Raw genomic sequence first — 25,090 nt, forward strand, 5'->3', positions numbered from 1 at the left:
CCAGCAGATTGAAAAGCGAGATCTCCTGAAAGGAGGAATGAAGGAGTCCTCCTATTGACCTCTTTTAGGAGCAGTAAGGGAGATTTTTTAATTTTGTTCTTATATTGTGTTTTTTTTTATATTTCATTTTAGTGTTGACCTCCTTTTGTCCTCTTTTAGGAGCAAAAAAGGAGATTTTTTAATTTTTCGTAGCTTAAAAATCGTACTTTTGGTTCGAAAATTACAATTTAACGGGAAATAATAACTGTTAATTTTTGTCTTGAAGCAATTATTCATTTCAACTGTATTTTTTAAAGCGTGCAGACGTAAGTAAGTTTTATATCTATTGAGTACTCGTATTAAATATTTTAAATTGATAATAAAATGTACTCTAAAAGGCATTTAAAACGCCTAGTGAATAAAAAATTAAATAATTTATATAAAAAAAACAAAATAATAATACACAAAATGAAAATGATGTGGAAAGTGTTAATGAAATTGAAAGTGATACAGGCTCTAAAGAAGTTTTTGAAGAAGTTGAAAGTGGTACAGGCTCGAAAGAAGTGATAGTTGAATAATCGCATTACAGAGCGAAATTTTATTCCTAGGAAGAAAAAAATTGTCCACTGGGCAAAAAAGTTAATAATATTTATAATAAATACCAGTTCGGTAATTTTTTTTTAAGCAATAAAGTTGATAAGATGTTACTAAACAGTTTGAGTTTATTATAGGTGGCGTATCTGAAGCAAAAATTTTCAAAGAGACCCCTATCAAAAATTTTGGATGAAGTGATTGCGGAGTCCCTGCTTTTAAAAGTGAATTGGGATGGAGCCAAAAAAAAAGTTGCATTGAAGAATTATGCACTTTTCAATAAATTTCTTTACGGTAATACATAATTTCAATTCATGTCGTCTATTTTTTTAACAAGTTTAATTTTTAGAGGCCTTAAAAGATGATTACTCATACCCTGATTTTGAGGCAAAGATTAAAAAGGCGTTTCTCAAATGTAAGGCTCAGTTCTACAGGAACACTTATAATATAAAAAAAAAAATAGATTTTATGTACATTAATTTAATTAAAAAACTTTAATAAAAAATAAAATTATAAAAATTTGTTTTTGTTAAAATAACTGCAGGTTGAAAGTAATATAGGATTTATCATAGAGATCTCCTATAGTAGTAATCATAGAGATCTCCTATATCAGTAATCATAGAGATCTCCTTTAGGAGTAATCATAGAGTTCTCCTATAGCAGTAATCATAGAGATCTCCATTAGGAGGTTAAAAGGAGTACTCGCGTTCCAATGACATGCAATGTTAAAAAAGAGTATACAATTTTACGTGTATTTACACACGAGTATTAGGAGTAATAGGGAGTATAGGATATCTCCTAAAGGATTAATCCAGGAGGTCTCAAACGATCATCCTAAAATCTGCTGGGTATATCACCCGCAAAGACTACAAAAATTGCTTTACAAAAACAACAATCGTTTGAAATAGCATCAGCAGCGTCACAAGACAATTGGCATGGCAGCGAAATAGTCGATGCCCAAATTTGTAGAGAAACACACAACAACAACTTTTTCATTCATGAACGCAAGAGCACTTTCAACAGGCAAACTCGCTTCATTCATAAAAGCAAACACCATCTCCGAGAGTTTGCCTTTGCCTACAAGCGTCTTTTCGCGACGATGGCAAAAGCTAAAAATCTTACTTTGAACAACTTTCTAATGTTTCTTCACAGAAAGAAGTGAAACAAGTAAGGAAGGGCTAAGTTCGGGTGTCACAGAACATTTTATACTCTCGCATGATAAAGTGATAATCGAGATTTCATTATCCGTCATTTACATATTTTTTTAAACGTGATTTGTGTAAAGTTTTATTCCGCTATCATCATTGGTTCCTAATGTATATATTATACAGAGAAGACATCAGATGGAATTCAAAATAGCGTTATATTGGAAGAAGGCGTGGTTGTGAACCGATTTCATCCATATTTCGTACATGTCATTAGGGTGCTAAGAAAATATTAAATACCGAATTTCATTGAAATCGGTCGAGTAGTTCCTGAGATATGGTTTTCAGTCCATAAGTGGGCGACGCCATGCCCATTTTCAATTTTTATTAAAAGTCTGATTGCAGCTTCCTTCTGCCATTTCTTCCGTAAAATTTAGTGTTTCTGACGTTTTTTGTTAGTCGGTTAATGCACTTTTAGTGATTTTTAACATAACCTTTGTATGGGAGGTGGGCGTGGTTATTATCCGATTTCTTCAATATTTGAACTGTATATGGAAATGTCTGAAGGAAACGGCTCTATAGAGTTTGGTTGACATAGCTATAGAAGTTTCCGAGATATGTACAAAAAACTTAGTAGGGGGCGGGGCCACGCCCACTTTTCCAAAAAAAATACGTCCAAATATGCTCCTCCCTAATGCGATTCTTTGTGCCAAATTTCACTTTAATATCTTTATTTGTGGCTTCGTTATGACACTTTATAGGATTTCGGTTTCCGCCATTTTGTGGGCGTGGCAGTGGGCCGATTTTGCCCATCTTCGAACTTAACCTTCTTATGGAGCCAAGAAATACGTGTACCAAGTTTCGTCATGATATCTCAATTTTTACTCAAGTTACAGCTTGCACGGACGGACGGACGGACAGACGGACGGACAGACAGACATCCCGATTTCAACTCTACTCGTCACCCTGATCACTTTGGTATATATAACCCTATATCTGACTCTTTTAGTTTTAGGACTTACAAACAACCGTTATGTGAACAAAACTATAATACTCTCTTTAGCAGTTGCGAGAGTATAAAAAGTGGCAAAATAGCTGTTGTCGATTTATGTTTGTTAATTTTAAATTATATTTTTCCGTCCTCGCAAAAATCTGCGTCGATATGTATGCACGCTCATACATCTTCATATATAATAACGCAAGTTCGTGGTAAAGCTGTTAGAGCAGCAAGGGAAGCGGTTCGCTTATTTTTTCGCCACAGCCCGGTACAACACAATGTGGTGACGCTTTGCCGTCGTGTTGGTCCATCGACTCATTGACTCTTTGACAAAACGTGAGTTTCGCCATTGGTTGTCCGTGTCAGCGGAAATTTCGCATGAAGCATTGAGTATTTATATTTGCATACATACATATGTTGCATGTAGACAAATTTACAAACATTATGCGTATGGTGTGTCATATTTGTTTACATGATATCAAAACTATTAATGACCAAAGCAAATATATACATACATACATTTTTATGTAAATAAATATATGCCTTATCAAACCTATACAAATGCATATTTAGGTAGTGATATTGTATAAATCTTGCTGTATTATATACTTATGTATATGTAAAGATTTTATGGAATTCATCATAAAATAGGTCAATTTTAAGATACATATATGTATGTACTCATATGATTTGATAGCAAATACTGTATATACCGATGATCTATAAATTATATGCAAAGTCGTTTGTACATAGTAAATATGCGAATCTGTAGGCGTAAATTTGTTTACATTGGAATAAGCATTATTTTTCTCATTTAACACTGAAAATGCTCAATTCTGCTATTTTTGTGGTGAAACACGCTTATAATTTGTCTGTGATGAGACTCCCTCATCACTGCCGAGTACCCCTTCGAAAAGTTACGATATTTGAAACGTGAACCTTCACTATGATAAACGTTCTCTGTCATGAGAAGGTTCGCGATGCAGAGACCGTAAAAATAAGTATTACTGTCCAACTCGTACAAGATGAGCGTTGTTGTTGTTGTTGTTAACGGTTAGCTAATCCCCGTTAGGATGGTGAGGATTGTTTGTGTTGTCGTCATCTAACGGTAGGCCCAAGAAACGTGCTGTTTCAACGGGGTCGGACCAAAGGAAGGAAGGTGTTAGATGGGTAGGGTTTGTGGGGCATGCAAAGAGGTGGCCAGTGTCATGAGGAAACTCGTTGCATGCAGGACATACATTAGGTATGTCGGGGTCGATTCTGGATAAGTAAGATTTTAACCTGCTACAGTATCCAGAACGAAGTTGCGCTAGGGTCACTCGCGTTTCTCGCGGCAACTGGAGCTCTTCGTCTGCAATAGGTGGTGGTTTGACTCCAAGAACGCTATTCACGGGAAGGGAGTCGGTGAAGGTGTTGATGGCTCCACTGTGAATGGCGGTCAGTACCTGTCGAAAGTTTGTTGCGTCCGAAGTCTGGTCGGCGTACTGTTCGATGTCGTCGACATAATCGAGGAATTACCTCTTGATGCTCCTAGGAGGCGGTTCCGCTCCAAGCAGATGGCTGCAGGGGTGATTCCTACGGAAACAACCCAGCAGGAACTGCCTGGAGAGGAGTAGATTATGCTCCTTTACGGGTAGCATGCGCGTCTCACTGTGGAGGTGCTCATTGGGAGACATCAAGAGGCATCCCGTCGTGGTCCGGAGTGCTGTATTTTGACAGGTCTGAAGTTTCCTCATCTGCGTACCACTGCATCTAGGCGACCATATTGGTGCTGCATAGTTGAGGACCGGCCGGCCGATTGCTTTGTATGTTGCCAGCAACGTTTCTTTGTCTTTTCCACATGTGCTGCCGGCTAGCGACTTGAGGATTTTGTTGCGGCTCTGTACCTTGGCGATAATCGCGGTCGTATGGGGAGAGAAGGAGCATAGACTATCGAGGGTTACGCCTAAAATCTTAGGGTTATTGACAGTCGAAATTTTGACGCCATCGACTGCAATGTTTAGTTCAAGTCTATACTCCTTCGTCCAGTTTGTGAATAAGGTCGCTGTGGATTTGGTGGTTGAAAGTTGGAGGTTTCGTGCAGTGAGGAAACGAGAAAGGTCGGAGAGGTAGCTGTTTACTTTCGAACACATGCCATCGATTCCATTGCCCGACGTCAATATCGTGCAGTCATCTGCGTACGAGGTTATGGAAACTCCCTCTGGTGGTTGGGGAAGTTTCGAGATATAGAAACTAAACAGTAACGGAGAAAGGACACCACCCTGCGGAACCCCCTGTTTAATTCTTCTTAATTTAGATGTTTCACCTCGAAATAGTACGGATGACTGACGACCGTTCAAATAGTTCATGGTCCACCTCTTTAGATGAGCGTGTTTCACCACAGTTAGCTCAGAAGGAAAAAGTTTAACCAGAGAACATAAAAGCATAGAGAAGGTGCAGGTTCGGCAGCGAACATTTGTTAGATTTATAGTAGGGAATTCACCTCACAAGCACAGAATTCGCGCTGTAAAATGTTAACATTTTTGACAGTTCAATTCAGCGATTTTATCGCAATTTTCGACGACAGGCCTTCCGGAAACCATCGTTGTGCGGTGGAAGTGGAAACTGTATCGAGTTCATAAACTGCACAAATATTATTGGCGGCTTGAGATGTATTTTTGCCTTTATCGTAGTAGTACTGTAAAATATGCCGTATTTTCTCTTTATTTTGCCCCATGTTTGCGACGCTATAACTCACGAACGACTTAAAAGAAACGACAATCAATCAAACACGTGTTAGCGCGTGAAATTAGCTTTAAAAAAAGGTATAGCATGACCCGACGCGACGAATAAATTTAGCACTACGCGCTTTCAGCGCCAACTAGCGAAAATACCGCAAGACCTTTTTGGCAACCCAATATTTTGTTTCATTTTTGACAGCGAAAAATGTGTACAAAACATATTATGTTCTCTGTGTCTCACATACCCAAGAATATGAAGAGACATAAATATATGTATGAATGAATATGAATATGAAGACATAAACATATGCATTAGGGTGTGCCATTCTGAGGCAACCTTTTTTTTCAACTGAAAAACAGGCTCATTTTCTGTTTTCCATATAAATTACATGGAAAAAAAATCATTTTTTTTGTGGTGGTTATTGTGCGGAGGTTTTATTTGTGCCCCGATAGCTGCCAGTAGGGATGGTAAAATCGATTCCGGTTCTACTCGAGAATCGAGTTTTCTCGTTAAATAATCGATTTTTAAAAATCGATTCTACTCGAGAATCGAGTTTTCCATCCCTACTGGCCGCCGTCGCGTGCACATTAAAACCTCCGCACAATAACCACCACAAAAAAAAATTATTTTTTTTCCATGTAATTTATATGGAAAACAGAAAATTTGAAATAGCCACCTCTTAATATTAATACTAAGAACTCATCTTTTGAGTGACTTTTTTTACACATTTTCTAAAGTTTTGAGCCTGTTTTTCAGTTGAAAAAAAAAGATTGCCTCAGAATGACACACCCTAATATGCATGCATGCTCCTTATGATCTCCCAACAACAGCATTGTGATATTTTCATGCTTCACTTATTGCTTTCAACTTGGTAATCGCAATATATGCAAATATGTATGCTTTTGCGTTATTCTGTCGGCATTTCCATATTGGCATGTAAAAATAATTACATGAGTATATTTTGTATGAATGCATGCATAGTGCTATTTACAGTCAATTTGGACTTGAATATTTATATAACTTTATCTGATTTTTACATGTATGTAATATACTATACTAATAAACATTTGTGTATTATGTTTCTTAGTAATAGAAATTGCAATTTTTATCACAACAATACATAAATGCATATGTACATATATCGTCTATCATATTAATCTTATTATCTGCTCATATGAATATACTTATGTATGTATGTATACGCATTAGACTGTGCCAAATAAAATTTTTTTTTTTGGCCCCATATCAAAATTTCGTTGAGAGAAAGAAATTGTGTCAAAATTTGAGCCCTTTATCTTCGTTTTTCAGCTAGCGCTCGCAAAAATAAGAATTTTCGTCAAAAAATGTTTTTTTTTCATTCATTTTTTGGTTATAGATAATTTAAAATACCAAATATAAAAAACCCTTGGTATGGTTTTGTAGGAAATTAAATTCTCTACAAAAATGATTCTTTCTCCAATTTATAGAATCAACACCGTTTTTTTATTGCTCATTCAATTACAGTTTGTTCTATGATTTTTATTTTCAACTATTGATAAACACTAATTAAACTTCTTTCCAACGAAAAAACAAACTAAATCAATTTTTCTAGGAATGTTTTTGACCTAAACAAGCAGTTTTTATACTTTAATTTATTGTTATATGGTACAGTAAAAGATAAGAATAATTTTATTAACAAATATAATGAAGACAAAAAGATTAATCTTTTTACAATTTTTATTTATAAGGCACTTTTTTTCGTTTCCAACACCCGTCCTGCGCGCCACAGTAAACTTTTGCTCAACAACGATCTGACGCGCCATCCACATACGCTCGTTTATGCTGGTTCCCCAAATAATTGAACATTTAATGTAAATAAAATAAACTGTTTAAAAATACATATAAAGACTCTTAATAAATTCTATTTTTTTCATACTACTCAAGTAACCCGGTACTTTTATTTCAAATGTGCATGACATTGTATCTAATGGCTACAAAGTTAAACACTATAATTTGAGATCTGTGGATATTTATTGTTATTTGTTTTGTAAAGATACATATATTACTTATGTCGGAAAATAGTTCAAATTATGTTTATCTTTTGGGTGCCGTTCATAATAATTTGCCATCACGCAAGCTGCCTAAAAATGGAGATGTTTTTAATTATTCCATGTTTAAGTACAAGATCTTAAAGAAAACAATTCGTCAATGTGCTGCCGAGGTTATAGAAGAAGTTCAAGAGATTTGGAGTATCATGAACATACCACTTATAAAAAAACAACATGCTATTACAAAAATCGAAACGCTTTTTACAGAATGGAGAAATTTAGATAAAAGTCGATCAAAAAACATTCTGAGTTTCATCTGTTGAAAATAAAAAAATTTACCAATAAATTGGATGAATTATTTGATATAAGACTCAAAAAGATATATATGTATGATAACTCCTGTCCTGAAGAACTTTTTTTGTTAGTAAAAAAAAGTAAAGGCCGGTTAACACCTCTACCAGATGACGTAGAAGATGAGAGTTTTCCTGTTGGACCAATAGAAAATGATACTTATGAACATGGTAATTATTATAAACTTCGTATATGCTGACAAGACATTAAGATATAATTTTTCTGAAATATTATTATTTAAATATCTAATCAGAATGATTTTTTTTTCAGTCTTAAGTCAAGCTTTATCTGATACATATGTTTCTTGTGGAGAATTGAGCGGGTCATTCTCTAGTTTTTGTTCAAGAGCACCTAAAAGACCAATTTCTAATTTTGAGGACGAACTTCCTCAAACTTCGCATGAAAATAAAATAGATGTTATGACTCCGGAATTATCATCAGATTTAGACAGATCAAATGTCTCTAGCAGAAATGCTGCCTATATTGTTATCGCTGTCGCAAAAAGTTTGGGTCATGATCCTAAAACTCTTAATGTTAGCCATAGGTCAATACACAGAGATCGTAATAAAATTAGAAAAATGTTGGCGATAGATATAAAAAATAATAATTCAGCTGTTCAGAATGTAGTGTTACACTGGGACGGTAAATTACTCCCAGATTGTTGTGGTACCCAGAAAGGTGATAGGCTTCCAATAGTTTTATCCGGACTTAATTATGAACCACTTCTAGCGGTTCCAAAAGCAAAATTAAAATAAATATAGTAACTATGGGCTGAAATATTACCCCTCACAACATAATTACGATTCAAATAATAGGGTACATGCTAGTAATCCTCAGCCTTCTTTTCCAACGCAACAACGTTTTTGGGGAAATAATAGTAGAATGAATCATCATCACGAAATAGCTATTCACAACAAAGTAGGAATAGCAATAGAAGTCAAAGGCCTGTGCCTATGGAAGTAGACCATATGGATTACAATCAGGGCGAAAATTTTCGGTTACCAGCCCAGGGGAGGAGCTACCAATAGTAGAACTAACTATAGGAAGAAATAGATTGAAGTGTTTAATCGACACCGGTTAAACAACTTCAGTTTTAAATAGTAAAGTAGATTTAGGATTTAGGAAAAATAAATTAGAAAATCCCATTAAACTAAAAACAATGAACGGGTGAATTTTTCATTACTGAAGAAGTGAAAACTCCCTTGCCTACCGAATTCAATAGTGAAAACTTCGTGCATTGGCATTTAACACCATTTTTTAATAGAAAATTCGACTGCTTAATAGGGCAGAATATTTTGAGACCATTAAATGCAATAATTAATTTTGAAAAAAATTACATTTATATTAATGGCAATATAATTCAATTTTTAAATCCGTGCCCATTTGTTAAGGAAGAAATTCATTCAATTGAACCCATTGAGAAAGACTTTTCAATCCTAGAAAGGCCCGATATGAATACTGTAGAAAGGAGAATGTTAAAGGAAATACTACGGAAAAATAATGACCTTATATTTAGAGAAAATGAACAGCTAACCCATGCTCATGAAGTACAACATGAAATCGTTACAACAACTGAAAAGTCTGTATATTCAAAAATTTATAAATACCCTTAAATACACGAGGAGGAGATAACCAAACAAATTAAATAAATGCTGGACCAGGGAATAATTAAAGAAGGCTGCTCCCCATACAATTCACCACTTTGGATTGTCCCAAAGAAAATGGATAATTCTGGTAAAAAGAAATGTAGAATAGTAATAGATTACAGGGCTCTAAATGAAATAACTATATCTGTTATCTGGAAAATTAGATCAAGCAACATATTTTACGACAATTGATCTAGCCAAAGGATTCCATCAAATTCTTATAAAAGAATGTGATAGGAAAAAAACTGCATTTTCTACACCGTTAGGTCATTATGAATTCATAAGAATGCCATTTGGTCTAAAGAACGGCCCAGCCACTTTCCAAAGATTAATGAACTCTGTCTTAAGAGAATACAATAATAAAATATGCGTTGTTTATTTAGATGACATTCTCATATTTAGTTCCTCTCTTCAAGAACACAAGGAAAATATAGAAAAAGTTTTTAAAAAATTAAGAGAACACTGTTTAAAAATTCAAATCGATAAATGCAATTTTTTTGCTAAGACTACTGAATATCTTGGTCACATTTTAACTACAGAAGGATTTAAACCGAATCCTAATAAAATAGAGCAATTCAAAAATTAAAGCTTCCTGAAACAGTGAGGCAAATTAAATCTTTCTTACGAGCAACAGGATATTATAGGAAATTCATTAAAGATTACGCTAAAATTGCTATTGGCATGACAAAATTTTTAAAAAGGGAGTTCGTATTAATATTAAAGATCAACAATTTATGGCCGCTTTTTATACACTAAAAAGACTTTTAGTTAACGATCCAATATTAAAATATCTCAATTTCGAAAAGAAATTTAAAGTTGCCACTGATGCTAGCAATTTTGCAATTGGTGCCGTATTAATGCAAGATGGCCATCCCATTTTCTATGCTAGCAGGACACTTAATGAACACGAGAAGAAATATAGCACAACAGAAAAGGAACTCCTAGCCATCGCTTGGGCAGTTAATTATTTTAGACCCTACATTTATGGTAGGCAATTCGATCTTTTAACAGATCATTTACCACTTAAGTGGTTACAAACAAAATATAAAGGAAAAGACATAAATCCTCGATAAAACAAAAGTCAAAACCTTAATACCTAAATCTAGTGGGAATAGGCATAAAAGAAGATTATTTAATTTGGTTGGGACAATGAATAAATATTTATTTGGAACAATGGATGACATAAATAGAAAGGATATTGAGGATCACTTAAAGGTGATTGATCAAAATATGCACAATTCTATTACAACCTTAAACCAACAAGTTAAAATAAATAAATATTTTGAAAAAACATTTAAATATTTAAAATCAACAATAGAACAAGGCAGGGAAAAAACACTAGATTATGAAAGAGGAAACGATAAAACTCTAAAGGATGCTGCATTAAACAACATGTTTAACGAGCAAATCTTAAGAATACATGTCCTTAAAGAAAAAAATGATCATATTCAAGATAGCATTGCAGCCGCCAAACATGGATTATTACATCCAGGAATTTTGACAAGTGAAGAAGTTGATATATACGAAATAGACCTATTTAAGTTGTAACATTTAAAAATGTGTGCTTCAGTATGCAGAAAAACTGCTCCTTTTAATAGTAAAAGTACCACGAAATTTCAGCACAGTTCAATTAAAAGTTATTCAGACCATTTCAAATGAACAAATGAGAGAAATTACTTCCGTTTCAGAAACAGTTTTTAATAACAAAAATAAAACTTATACATATGAAAAAGACAAAACACTTAATGAATTAAAAACTTCAAAACATTAGGGGTATTCGGAATCTGTCGTATTCGTAGTAATTATTTACTCTTTTTACAACGAATTCAGAAATACACAAGAAAATCGCGAACACACCCATTGTAATGTCGTTGTAAAATTTGCCGAACAGCTGATTTTTGTGCCACAACAAATAAACAAAAGTGAGAAATATGCCGCGAAAAAGCGAAAAAAACTAAAATATTAGATTTTATTGGTGATAATTGTGAAAATCAAATTGCTGATGTAAACGGTAGGTAACTTAAATACTTATAAATAAAGAGCTATTTATTCGAGTTCCGTATTTGTAGATGCCGATGATGCAGCCGTGGATGATATTTTAGACTGCTCTATGGAATATAATGATTACCATTATATTGCAGTGCCGCCGAGGAATTGAGAAATTTATTCCAAAAAGTATAACTTGGCGTTTGGATGTGTTAAGTGAACTGGATGATACCAGGTTGAAGCAAATGTTAAGGGTGGATCGATTTCAATTCACTCATTTGGTTGGGTTAATTAAAACAGATGAGGATTTTAATCGACTTCACTCCTGCAAACAGGTTTCTATAGAGTTGCAAGTTGCAGTTGTGTTATACAGACTTGGGGCTTACGGTGAAAATGCTTCCATAAGGAAAATAGCTTCTATTTTTGGAATTGGCGATGGAAGCCCAATTGGCGTTGTAACAGAAAGAGTATTTAAAGCTTTCCAACGATTGGAGAGAAAAATTATATTTTGGCCAGATTACGCTGAAAGAAATTTAATAGTTTCCCAAACGTTCAACGAACTTCCATATTGCATTGGTTACGTAGATGGGACAGAGATTGTTCTTGCCGAAGCGCCCGTCCATAACCACACGACGTATTTTTCTAAAAATCGACGTTACTCTATAAAAGCTCAAGTGGTTTGTGACCACAATTGCAGAATTCGACATATTGTAGTGGGCCATGTGGGTAGCGCTCATGATGCTAAAGTATATAAAACATGCGCTTTGTTTCTTGAAGAGTCGAAATTTTTTTCAGGATTTCAGTGGCTAGCAGGTGACTCAGCTTATCCGATTTCCAAAACGTTAATAACACCATATCGAAGCAACTCAAAGCAATTGGACATAGAAAAACGCAATGAATTTAATCGACGCCATAGTAAGTATCGCGTACGAATTGAAAATTGTTTTGGGTTGTTAAAAGAGAAATTTGGTAGTCTAAAGGAGCTCAGAATGCGAATTCAAAACAGAGAAAGTCACAAATTTTGTTGTGATTGGTTTCGAGTCTGCTGCATTTTGCACAATATTTTATTAAACCAAAAGGAAATAGAGACACTATTTGTCGATCAAGAAAATCGAGAACCAAACCAACCGGAAGAAGAATTCCAAACTAATACCCGACAGGAAATCGAAATGAAGAGACAAGGTTTATACCATATGATGTTTGACTAGTAACAGTAAAAGTTTTTTAAGTTAAAAATAAATTTAATAAACAAAAAGTTTAATGAGGCACTCTTTCATATAACAATAGATTTTTGTTCCATAAATAAATAAAAGAAAATGTGTAATTTTTGGTTTCTGTTTTCTGAAAAAAACTTAGCTTCTGTTTTACTGTTTGTGTTGCGTCAAGCGACAAGATATATATGTATATTTAAACCTGAAATTAAAATTAAGAAAAATGAATTATAAAAAATTATAAAATATTGAATTATTTAAATTATTGTATACTTACCTTAATTATGCATTCATACTACTAATCTACTACTTACCTTAATACTCTATTACAATATTGAACGAAAAGTTGAAGATAATTATATTTACCCCTTTTTTATACATATGAACATTACCACTAGTTTAAGCCGTTAGTTTAAGATTTAGGCTAAGCAACTAAATGAAATAAAATAAAGATGCTATTGTATTAGAACCATAGAACCGAGCGCACGCGTCTTAATTTTTTATCGCATTTAATTATCGTGACAGGCAATTAGGCTTCTTAATTTTATTCGCGTATTCCCAAGTTTATATTTTCGCATCTCAAAAACGCTTGAGATTTTTCATGGCGCCCGAGCAGGGACTTAGTGCGTGAGCTAAGAACATTTTATTTGACTTTCGTTTTCGGTTTAATTAAACATTATCGTTTCTAATTGACTGTCAATCGTTCGGGTTTCGGTCTTCGGTAAAGTGAAGTGAAGCAAAGAAATAAAAAAAAAAATAAGAATAGTTAACTAAAATACATATACATAGATATACATACCTATATATGTATATAATTCATACATATATATAGTGGAAGTGACCTAAATAATAAGAAATAAATAAAGGAAAAATAATCATAAAACATAAAATATAAAACACAAAACAAGAGTGAAAAAAGTGGCGGAAAAGTATTTAATACTTACATATGTACGTGAACACGTGAAGATATAGTGGCAAAATATAAACGCAAATATACATATTTGTGAAAACAAATTAAACCTGAAAAAACCTGAAAAAAAAACAAAGAAATAACAACATCACATACTTATATACAAAGAAAACACAAAGCAAAAACGTGTAGTGCAGTGGTACCAAAGTATGTACATACACAACAAAAAATAAATAAATAAATAAAACATAAAAATTAAAGAAGTTTTTAAATAAAAAGATAGAAAAGAGTGAAAGTGTTAAACACAGTGGAAAATATATGTGCATATACGAAAAAAGGCTAAAGAAGAAAAATATATTTAAAAATATATACAGCCATATCTACTTACATATATGTATGTATACAACGTTAAAGTGGAGTGAAGTGACATGTACAGCGGCAAATCTTTAAAAAAGGAACATAGGAAGTGATAAAATAGAATACCTACATATACATACATACATATATACGCGTATACGTGACGTGGAGAAGGTGCGGTACAGTGTGTTTCACGTTAATAACACAAAGTGATTTGAAATAGTCTCGGCTAAAAGTAAAAAAAAAAAAAGAAAAATTAAAATTACATATACATTGTGTAAAAGTGCCGTATAACAAAAAAAACCGTGAAGTGCCGTTAAAAACTACCGCAACAAAATACCGTTTTTTGAGCCGTAAGAGTGAAGTACCACTATTAAATACTTACCGCTTCCAGTGCCGCTACCAAATCCCGTAACTTTATAGTGCCGCCAAGTGTCCAATTTTGCTACGTCAACTCTATCACATCGCTGCTACCATCACTTGCTGCTGCATCAGTCGCTGCTACCATTAATCGCTGCTGCCATCATTCGCTGTTATCGCACCGCTGCTGCCATCAAACCGCTGCTGCCTTCAAAACGAAAATTCAAATAAACAACAAAGTGCACACTTTCAGTTTTTGGCTCTCCCTGTTCACTTTATATTATATTGCCTTGTATATTATACAAACATATACATATATATATACATATCTTAATATATGCTCAGACATATACGAATTCAAGTGAATAAGGGATTTTGGGATTTGCGGTAGCCCTTTATTTTGAAATAAAGGTGATAAAATTATTAATTGCAAAATTAAATTTTCTCGTTTTTCGCAATTTTTTCGATCCGCGTTTGCAATTATCGGTCGTTTTTTCGCAATTTTTGTCGATTTTCGTTCGGACATTTTCCGATTAAATAACTTTTTTGTGCTATTGCTCATTTTGCGCATTTATCGGTTTGGCTTTCGTATACTTGAGAATCGATATTATCTTTTTTTTCGTTTTCGATTCCAAATATATTTGTTGCCAACTTTTATTGCTATTAGTTTGGCTTTCGTATATTTGGGAATCGACATACATATATTTTTTCGTTTTCGTTATCGATTCTCAATATATCTGTTGCCAACGTTTATAATCTTTTTTCGGAAATTTAATTTAACCAACGCAAAATGAGCAAGCCAAAGCCAACTCTCGCCAGCCTGTCTCCAAGTAAGGAGTTGACGGACTTAAAATCGTTAAGACGTCAAAGAACGGTTGCGAAGAGTAGTATTTTGCGCATTAAAACGGGCCTTCTTGAAAAGACAATGTCTTTAGATCCAATCGAATTGGAATGTCGTCTAGATATATTAAATTCACATAGTGAAAAATTAATGAAGTGCCAATCAAAGATTGAAGAAATTGATGAAGACGACATGGCCCGAGGGGAGTTAGAGGACATAATCGTTGAAACGAAGTCCATAATAAAATCAATTTTAGCGAAAAATAGAACTTCACTTGCCGAAACATCTTTTGTAGCTTCTCACAGCTCAAGGCTCCCTAAAATGAATTTGCCGAAATTCAAGGGAGAATATTCAGAGTTCAAAAATTTTATGAGTTTGTTCGAGAGCTTGGTTCATAACGATCCAAATATCCCAGATATTGAAAAATTTAACCATTTGGTTAATTGTCTATCTGGAGAGGCTTTGGGAACAGTTAAAGCGTTTCAGATGTCGGATGAAAATTATCCGAAAGCGTTGGCAAGTCTCAAAAAAGTTTATGATAATAAATGTTTGATATTTTTCAATACAATATCTAAACTTTTTGAGCTGCCAACAATCCCAAAGCCTTCTGCGCCTTCCCTGCGTTCAATGATTGACGAAGTGTCCGCGGTATATGATTCATTGCTATCGCTGGGCGATGAAAAACAAATAACGAACGCAATAATCATACATATTGTAATGACAAAGGTTGACCCTGCCACCCGATCCAAATGGGAAGAAGCGCTGGACTATGACAAACTGCCACTGTGGAAGGACTGTGAAGCCACCCTAAATAGGAGATACCAGCAGCTATCAGCGGAAGGATCATCATACTCAAGGACGAAGCCCATACCAACAGGCAGTACGAGTCATGGAAAGCAACAACAGGCGGATAGGACCAAATCGGCGCTGGTTGCTGCAAATACGAGGCAGCCTCTTTGCCAACAGTGCAAATCGAGGGATCACCATCTAACTGTCTGCCCTACTTTCAAGGCTCTTCCGGTGCAACAGAGGTTCGAGTTCGTCAAATCGGTACCCTTATGCATAAATTGCTTGCGTAAGGGACATACCGTTTCGAAATGCAGAGCGGATCGATGTCGTGTGTGCAATCGATCGAATCACACACTGTTGCACCAATATCCAGTCTCTTTCCCCGCTGCACCTCATCCGCAACCATCTACCACACATGCCATGCATACAGCCAGTATGCCGGATCGGGTCATGTTGGCAACAGCAGTAATTTTAGTGAGGACCAGCTGCGGAGATTACCTGCCTGCGAGAGCCTTGCTGGACTCAGGCTCCCAGGTCAACTTTATGACGGAGGACTTGGCACAAAAGTTGCGGATTCGACGTCAGCACAAAACATTAAGCGTAATTGGAATTGGCAATTCCAATACAAAAGTGGGGTCTAAACTAAGCGCGTTTGTCAAGTCGCGGTTAAATAATTTTGAATTTTCGGCGGAATTCTGGGTAATGCGATGCATTTCGGCAAATCATCCAGACCATAACATCAATGTTAATGGCTGGCAAATTCCGCACAATATTGAATTGGCGGACCCAGAATTCCACAAATCTAAAAAAGTGGATATCCTATTGGGTGCTGAAACATTTTTCGACCTTTTAGCTGTTGGCCAAATTAAAAATGGTCCTAACCAACCAACACTTCAGAAAACCCTTTTAGGATGGATTGTGTCTGGCAAATACGCCAGTAATATAAGTTCTCCTCCCAGATTACATAGCACATTATGCCAAGCTGAAGAAGACTTAACGTCAATCGATTCAGTAGTCCAAAAATTTTGGGCTCTAGAAGAATTACCTTCAGAATCAAATGGCATCAAATTCACACCAGAGCAACAACAGTGTGAAAACTTTTTCGTTAATACTACTCAAGTATTGCCTTCAGGACGGCTTCAAGTCAGAATGCCCTTTAAAGCTGACCGTAAGTTACTCGGTCACTCATATGAAACCGCAGTTCGGCGGTTTCAGGCCCTGGAGAGAAGGACATTAAAAGATCCAGAACTTCGCAAAATGTATCTGGACTTTATGAATGAATATAGAGCATTGGGTCACATGAGCCCAACGAACAATAAGATCCCGAGTGAGCCACACTACTTCATTCCGCATCAATTTCAATTCAAATTTTTCGTCTTAACACCGTAACATACGGCACTGCGCCTGCTCCATTTCTCGCAACACGGTGTTTGCAAATGCTCAGTGATGCCAATACAATGAAATATCCACTCGGTTCATTGGCCATCAAAAGAGACTTTTATGTTGATGATTTATTAACAGGGTCCGAAAATTTTGAGTCTCTAGATCTTTTGAGAAGTGAGGTAATTCAAATATTAAACTCGGCAGGATTCACCTTAACGAAGTGGTTTTCGAACCCCCCTTAATTTTTCGACAGTAATTGTACTGAAAAGTCATTAAGCTTCAATGACAAAAACTCAACTAAAACACTTGGAATCCATTGGTTGTCGAAAGAGGATTTGTTTCGCTTTATTTTAGATGACAATTTTAACAATCTGCGAGCCACTAATAGAAATATATTGTCAGTTTCTGCTCGCCTTTTTGATCCTTTTGGATTACTAGCCCCACTAGTTACCAAAGCAAAAATCTTATTGCAAGAGCTTTGGATCCAAAAACTAGATTGGGATGAGTCGATTCCATTGCGCCTTGACACTAGCTATGTTGAGTCGACATTTCGAAAATATTACATTTTGGACAGACTCTGAAATCGTTTTACATTGGATTAAAACACATCCATCGTCACTACAAACCTTCGTCGCAAACAGAGTGTCCGAAATCCAAGAGTTGACTGACAAAGTACATTGGCGACATGTGCCAACGAAACAAAATCCTGCGGATCAAGTGTCTCGGGGTTGTAACGTGGACGAATTGAATAATTCAATATGGTTTGGCGGTCTACAGTTCCTCCTAGAAGACCCTGCATTATGGCCAATTAATAACCACTTCCAGCTCTCACCAGAAGACGAAGCATTAGAGAAGAAGAAAACCACATTTACATAAATTTCGACTGCTGAGAAAAATTCAATATTGGACCTCATTGAAAAATTCTCTTCTCATAAAAAATTGCTTCGTGTGGTCGCATATATATTACGATGGGTCAGGCGACCACCAAAATCCTCCAGGGGCCAAGATCTGACTTCAGAAGAGCTAAACTTGAGCTTTCTAAAAATTGCACAGGTGGTCCAACATTCAGAATTTTCGGATGTTATTCAAAAATTGCATAAAGGCACCACCCTACCCGCAAACTTGCAAAAACTTAACCCGTTTTTGCATGAGTACTCGGATATGTCGCTGTCATTCAAATTAATCCGAGTAGGAGGTCGCTTATTAAATGCACCTCTCCCATACGATGCCAAATTTCCGCTTTTATTAAATAAAAGTTCGCACTTCGTTATAACGTACTTACGGTTCCTGCACATTCGAAATCACCACGCTGGGGCAAAAGCGTTGGTTGCGCTTCTTCGAGAACGCATATGGCTAATTAATGCCCGAGAAGTTTGCAGTAGAACCGTAAGAAACTGTATACATTGTTTTCATTACAAGCCGAAGTTGCAAAACCAAATAATGGGATATTTGCCAGTCGAAAGACTTCGAGCACTACGGCCTTTTCTTATATGTGGCGTAGATTTTTGTGGTCCGATATATACAACTTTAAAAATACGCGGTCGACCACCCGTAAAAACATATATTGCAGTTTTCGTTTGCTTTACGTCCAAAGCAGTACATTTAGAATTAGTTTCAGACCTATCAACTAATTCATTTATTCTCGCCCTAAAAAGGTTCATTGGACGCCGAGGAATCCCGACGAAGATATTCAGCGACAACGCCACCAATTTCGTCGGCGCCGATCGCAAGCTGCGCGAATTGAAGGAGGCGTTTCTGGCAATGGGTCCAGAACTGAAGAGATTCGCAGCAGACGAAGGGTGCAGCTTCATCTTTATACCACCGCGGGCGCCGCACTTCGGCGGATTATGGGAAGCCGCGGTGAAGTCCGCCAAACACCACATCGTTCGGGTAACCGGCAGCGCGCTACTCACAGCAGAGGAGTTAGCAACAGTGTTGGCCGAAGTGGAGGCCATCCTCAACTCTCGCCCCCTAGTATCTCTCAGCCAAGATCCCAACGACGGCGAGGCGTTAACACCAGCGCATCTTCTAATAGGATGCTCCCTGCGGGCACTACCCCCAGAGAAGGTGCCAGTGGACCCAGTTCGTTGTTGCGAGAGATGGCAACTTGTTTGCTGTCTCAAGCAACAGTTCTGGCGACAGTGGTCCAAAGTATACCTGACGGGCCTTCAAGAGCGCAACAAGTGGCTACACCCCAAACGCAACATGCAGCTCAACGACCTCGTTCTCGTCCACGAGGACAACGTGCCGCCGCAGCAGTGGGTACTAGGGCGCGTCGTCGCAACCGTCGAAGGGCAAGACGGCAAGGTGCGAGTCGCAGAAGTAGCAACCAAGACGGGCACGATTAAGCGCCCCATCCACAAACTGGCTGTCCTTCCACTGGATATTGAAGGAATCTGATCCTATCAAGGTGGCCGGTGTTGCGTCAAGCGACAAGATATATATGTATATTTAAACCTGAAATTAAAATTAAGAAAAATGAATTATAAAAAATTATAAAATATTGAATTATTTAAATTATTGTATACTTACCTTAATTATGCATTCATACTACTAATCTACTACTTACCTTAATACTCTATTACAATATTGAACGAAAAGTTGAAGATAATTATATTTACCCCTTTTTTATACATATGAACATTACCACTAGTTTAAGCCGTTAGTTTAAGATTTAGGCTAAGCAACTAAATGAAATAAAATAAAGATGCTATTGTATCAGAACCATCGAATCGAACGCACGCGTCTTCATTTTTTAATTTCGCAATTTACTTCTTACTTATTCGCGCATTTCCCAAGTTTATATTTTCGCATCTCAAAAACGCTTGAGATTTTTCAGTTTGTATTGTAGTTCTAAAGGCCTAACTATAATATGCATATGCAGCCGTATGTTACTGTCAAAAAATTAACGAAAAGCCTGTCAAATGCATAAGGAACGGAGAGTAGACTTTTGAATGACTATAATATACTTACATGCAGAAGAGAAATGGTTAATAAGCAATTCATGTTTTGATTTTATATTTCATCTGGATTTTGCAAAAATGACTAGAAAATTAAAATATTTAAAAACAATTAAAATGCTTACTTCTGTCTTAGACGGAATATGCATATTAACAAAAATTAGTGAAATTAAAAAATAGAGTTCGGTCATGTTCAGTGAGGGAAATAAACAGGAAGAGGATGGTTTTTTTGTACGATTCCTAGAAATGAAGGGGATTGACCACATATATTTTTTTTATTTATAGTACACGCGATTGAAATAAAAGGCATCTTTTTTGTCGTAAAAAATTTCTTTTTTCAGTATTTTCGACTGAACTTTGTATAAAACATTCGTCGTCCTAAATCTTCAAATTCAAAATGATGTATCTGTTGACAAAAAGCGAAAACAGCTGATTCCGTACGGAAGATGCGACCAGTTTCGCATTTTCCTTAAGCAAATGACGTTTGAAAAAACTTGACGAAACTTGATGTAAAGCACATTATAGTTGCAACATACAATTTGTGTGTATTCGGACAGTTGCTTACGCTGGCTTAAGCTAGCTTATGCACATTATAGTTAGGCCTTAACTCATAACGTGCTAGCCGCTCCTTCATCTCCAGCTCCATTGTCAAAATTTTTAATTTATGCTTATTGTTCTCTTTTTCTATGGCTAATTTTTCTTTTTCCAGCTCAAACATCTTCTCGTGTCTTTCTTTTTCCAAAACAAACTTTTCCTTTTCTATACTTATCCGTTTTTCCTCCCTTTCCATGTAGTCTCTGTGTTTCTCCTTTTCTAATTCTAAGCGTCGCATTTGTAGCTCATTTCTTTCCGATTGTAGTGCAGATAATTTGCTAATTGCTGTTTTCGGTGCCGATTTCCTCATCTTTTCAGCAAATTCTACTGCCTTGTTGTCATTTATATTTTGAGCTCGTTTAGAAGAAACTGGTGTTGCAATTTCGATATCGTTCGGCAACGTATAAAATACACTATCATATTCGCTTTCAGTCGTTGTCGCAATTTCGTCAACGAACATACTACCACTGTCATATTCGCTCTGCTGTATAATTTCACATTCACCATGATTAGTTGTACCATCTTCGGACTGGAACACGTACTGTGTCGAATCTGCCGATTTGCTCTTAAAAAATATGCTCTGCAATCGCTTATAATGGGGACACATCTTGCTCAGTTTTTCAAAAAGCATAAAATAAATTACTAATAAAATATAAATTTCGAAATTCATTATACTTACGATCAATACTTTCGATACCTTGTTCCTCTAACAGGCCGGCGACTGTCCCTTCTCTCCACTGCTCTGCTTTGTTGTATACGGTGCGCATGTTGCGTACTTTCCACCGAACTAAATTCCAATCTGCTGAGATTCCTGTTTCTAATAGTAATTTTTTGTAAAAAATTGGTGCAGAAGGCATCTTTAGTATAAAAAGATATAAAAGCGTCCATACAAATAAATATAAACAAACAAAATAGGAATAGCTGCAAATTACTTCAAACGACGGATGCTCCTGCAAATAGTTAGGAACTTGTCCCACTTCTTCTTCTGTCCATTTCTTATTAGGTTTTTCCCGCCGCCTTATTTTATCCTTTTTTAACTTCTGTGAAATAGACTTTTTATTAAAATATTTAAAAAAAAGCTTAGCAATAAAAACTTACAGCGTCCATCATTTCAGCCATCTTTTTAATTGTGATCAGCTGTGAGAAATGTACAAAACAAAAACCACAATTACAATAGGGTCGCACTATTGTATTTTCTTACACTGTTGTATTTGAATGGTATGTATATTTTGTTGTTGGATTTTTACTACATTTACTATAAAAACCACAGAAACCACGAATACAAAAATACAATGGCAAATACAACAGATCCCGAATACCCCTATTGTATTTTTACAAAAACATGTCTATTAATTAAGAACGAACGAACGAAATAATTGAAATTGACGGTGAAACATTAATATTAAAAAATTTGAAAAATACTAAGCTAGTACAAGATTGTGAACAAAGGAAAGTAATACTGGAAGGAAATTATTTAATAAACTACCAAAATTGTACACTAGAAATTAACAATCAAATTTTCTCTAATAAGGTAAAAATATTCCAACAAAGATTTTACTTTCCTGTAAATGAAGAAACTAATTTTACAAATAAAATTTCATTTGAAGAAATGAGACTGGAGCATTTAAAGAACATAGAAAAAATAGAAGAACTTATGTACCATAAGAAAATTAATTATTCAATTTCATTTGTAATTTTTATTATTAGTTTACTTTTAATAAGCTTTCTTTGTATATGTTAAGAAAACAAATGCGAATAGAAATTGTAAGCAAACCTCAGGAGAGTTTTGTATCTAAGCGGGGAGGAGTTACATCCCATGCTAACCCAAGAACAACAGCAAACACAGATGGTGTGAAGATAGTCTGGTAGATAAGTAGATACATTTATTTAAGAAAACCAGAAGATATGTAAAATTAAGATATGAGAAGAAACACTGATCCTAAATAAATGTTAAATGCAAATGCAGCCACATGATAGTAATAAAGGATAAGCAGCACTGTGGAATTTTCCCACAGATAAGAATTTTTGTAAATTAGAAGATAAGTATTTTTGTAAAACTATAAAAGCAAGAAAATCTTTGAAATAAGGAGACACATTTATTCTGACACTCTAAAGAGCCGGTCGTCTAAAATTGTTTCGTAATTCGCGCATGTTATTTTTAGCTTGTTGATGTGGAGAGTGTTGTACTTATTCAGTGCTGCCTTTTTACATAATTAGTGTGTTGATGTGGAGAGTGTTGTGTAGGTTAGTACGGCCGAGTGGAGCTCATTTCGACATCCCGGTCCCCTTAGGCGAGTATTAGCCTAGTAGACGCTGTAGTGCCTGTAGCGTAGCTACAACGCCACTCAGGCCGGTGGGGCGGTGAGGTTGTGGCCTTAACTGGTTGTCGCATTGATTGGGTGCCAGGACCATCCAGCTTCTGGATGTCGTGGTCGTGCTACACGGTTTGGCTGCGATCGTCTGGTGGCCGTACGGCGGCGGAGGACAGTTGGCAAGACAGGATGTCCGGCGTCCCGGTGGAGTAAGGTATGATGCGGTCTTTCACACGACCGGCACAAGGTGTCAGATTCGCACTCTTGCGTGGCGTGTGACTGAGCCAAGCAGTTTAAACAGTGCCCACCGTCTGACGTTGTACGGCTAACATTCCCTTGAAAATGGAGCAATGCTGCAGCTTATGTGAATGGCAACTGAGCGGACATCTTGAACGGTGCGGTGCCGGAGGCGTCGCCGTCGGTGCTGCGCGTGTTGATCTTCGTGCGACGGTTGGCGTCGTTGCTTCCGTGACGGTTCGGGGCGCTGCTACTATAACAGTTCCAGAGCGAGGCACAGTAACAGCCGAACGAAGAGTTGGCGTGGGGGTTACAGGTGTATCGGCGTCCATATCAATCTGTGTGAAGAAAGAAAATCGTAATGGTTATATTTTGATTGCCTGTAAGTGCGCATGAACAGGGTGCCACTGTAGGTGGCATGACTAAATGATCTACCGTCTGGGGGGTTGCAATATATAGGTGTTTGTCTGTCGGCTTGAAGCTTATTATAATTATCTTTGCGGTGTTTCCTAATGATATCGGTCTATTAGTAATTTATTTTCTTTTTCCTGGCTTTTCGGATCGGTTTATGAATAGTTATTATTTACGCTTTCGTAAGTAGCGGCAGTTGGCAAGAAACATAATTTAACAAGCGGCTGGGTTAGCGTTCCATTTTGCGTGCGGAGATCAACCACCCGGTTGTGACCGTCTGAACCGTAGTGAAGTTTCCCTATGCGGCCAAGCCGCCATTCTGTGGGGGGAAACAATCGTCGTGAACTAGGACACAATCTCCAAGCATTGGAGCCTGTTTTGGAATTTTCCATTTATACCTTTTGTGAAGGTCTTTTAAATACTCTTCTTTCCATCTATATGTGTGTATATTAATGTATATGTTGCTTTGTTTTACCGCACTTTATAAATTTGTTTTCCGTTGTTTTAGAGGTATTTATTTTATATACATATATATACTATATTTGTTTTTGCTTTTTGAATACCACACACCGCCAAGAATTTCTACCGTTCACTTTTTAACCGTTTTAGTTTATGTTCACCAATTATTAGGGTGTAGGAATTATTAGGATTTTATTTAATTTTTTTTTGTTACAATAGAGGTTTCACAGAAATTCTTCGTATTTATTCGTTACAATATCTCTTCTTCACTATATAAGTTTTACAATATTTCTGCTTCAATGAATAAACTGTACAATATCTGCTTCACTTTAAACTTTCCGCTCTCGATTCTTCACTATATAAACGTTACACTATCTTGTTGAACTATATAAGCCTTAAAAGCTAGATCAGCTTTACAATTGTTTTTTTTTTTTCACTATATAAATTACACAATTTCACTTCTAATGTTAAAACGGATTAAATTTTTGCTTTTATGTTGCGGGGTAGGTGAACTGACCGGTGCGCGCGTGCGTCGGCGTACGTGACTTTTCGAATTGTGTAGAACAAGTGCCGCCACAGCTTCTTCTTCCCTTGGGTACAAAATGAAACAGGAACAAAAACCGTTGGATGTGGAGAGGACCAGTGACGGCCCTTTTTTTCTGATTAGCTTGTTGATGTGGAGAGTGTTGTACTTATTCAGCCTTTGCCTTTTTTCATGATTAGTGTGTTGATGTGGAGAGTGTACATTGGAGCATTGTGTAGGTTATTGCGGCCGACTGGAGTTCATTTCGACAGAATCCAAGGCAGAACAGCTATTGGCATA

The 25,090-nt window shown here is 36.2% G+C and overlaps 3 protein-coding genes across 4 annotated transcripts in view; 2 read left to right on the forward strand and 1 right to left on the reverse strand.

Annotated features, from left to right (window-relative positions):
• The window catches only part of LOC125776668 (uncharacterized), a 220,275-nt gene that overhangs the window by 1,325 nt on the left and 193,860 nt on the right, over positions 1–25,090 (forward strand). The gene's annotated exons all lie outside the window — the stretch shown is intronic.
• Positions 6–1,118, forward strand: LOC125776128 (uncharacterized). The gene is made up of 4 exons (XM_049447007.1): positions 6–542; positions 588–600; positions 711–864; positions 920–1,118. Exons 1-4 carry the CDS (start codon positions 364–366, stop codon positions 1,066–1,068), a joined length of 495 nt encoding a protein of 164 aa, XP_049302964.1. The 5' UTR covers positions 6–363; the 3' UTR covers positions 1,069–1,118.
• On the reverse strand, positions 20,618–21,308 carry LOC125776751 (histone-lysine N-methyltransferase, H3 lysine-79 specific-like). The gene has a single exon (XM_049450307.1). The coding sequence runs from the start codon at positions 21,306–21,308 to the stop codon at positions 20,826–20,828; it is 483 nt and encodes a 160-aa protein (XP_049306264.1). The 3' UTR covers positions 20,618–20,825.

This window comes from Bactrocera dorsalis, chromosome 2 (assembly GCF_023373825.1).
Source record: "Bactrocera dorsalis isolate Fly_Bdor chromosome 2, ASM2337382v1, whole genome shotgun sequence".
NCBI lineage: Eukaryota > Metazoa > Arthropoda > Insecta > Diptera > Tephritidae > Bactrocera > Bactrocera dorsalis.

Bases quoted from the DNA above. Each gene is read 5' to 3' on its own strand.
- LOC125776128 (XM_049447007.1), top strand. From the start codon at position 364: ATGTACTCTAAAAGGCATTTAAAACGCCTAGTGAATAAAAAATTAAAT. The intron at 865-919 runs GTAATACATAAT...TTTAATTTTTAG, and splicing joins TTTCAATAAATTTCTTTACG to AGGCCTTAAAAGATGATTAC.
- LOC125776751 (XM_049450307.1), bottom strand. From the start codon at position 21,308: ATGTTCGTTGACGAAATTGCGACAACGACTGAAAGCGAATATGATAGT.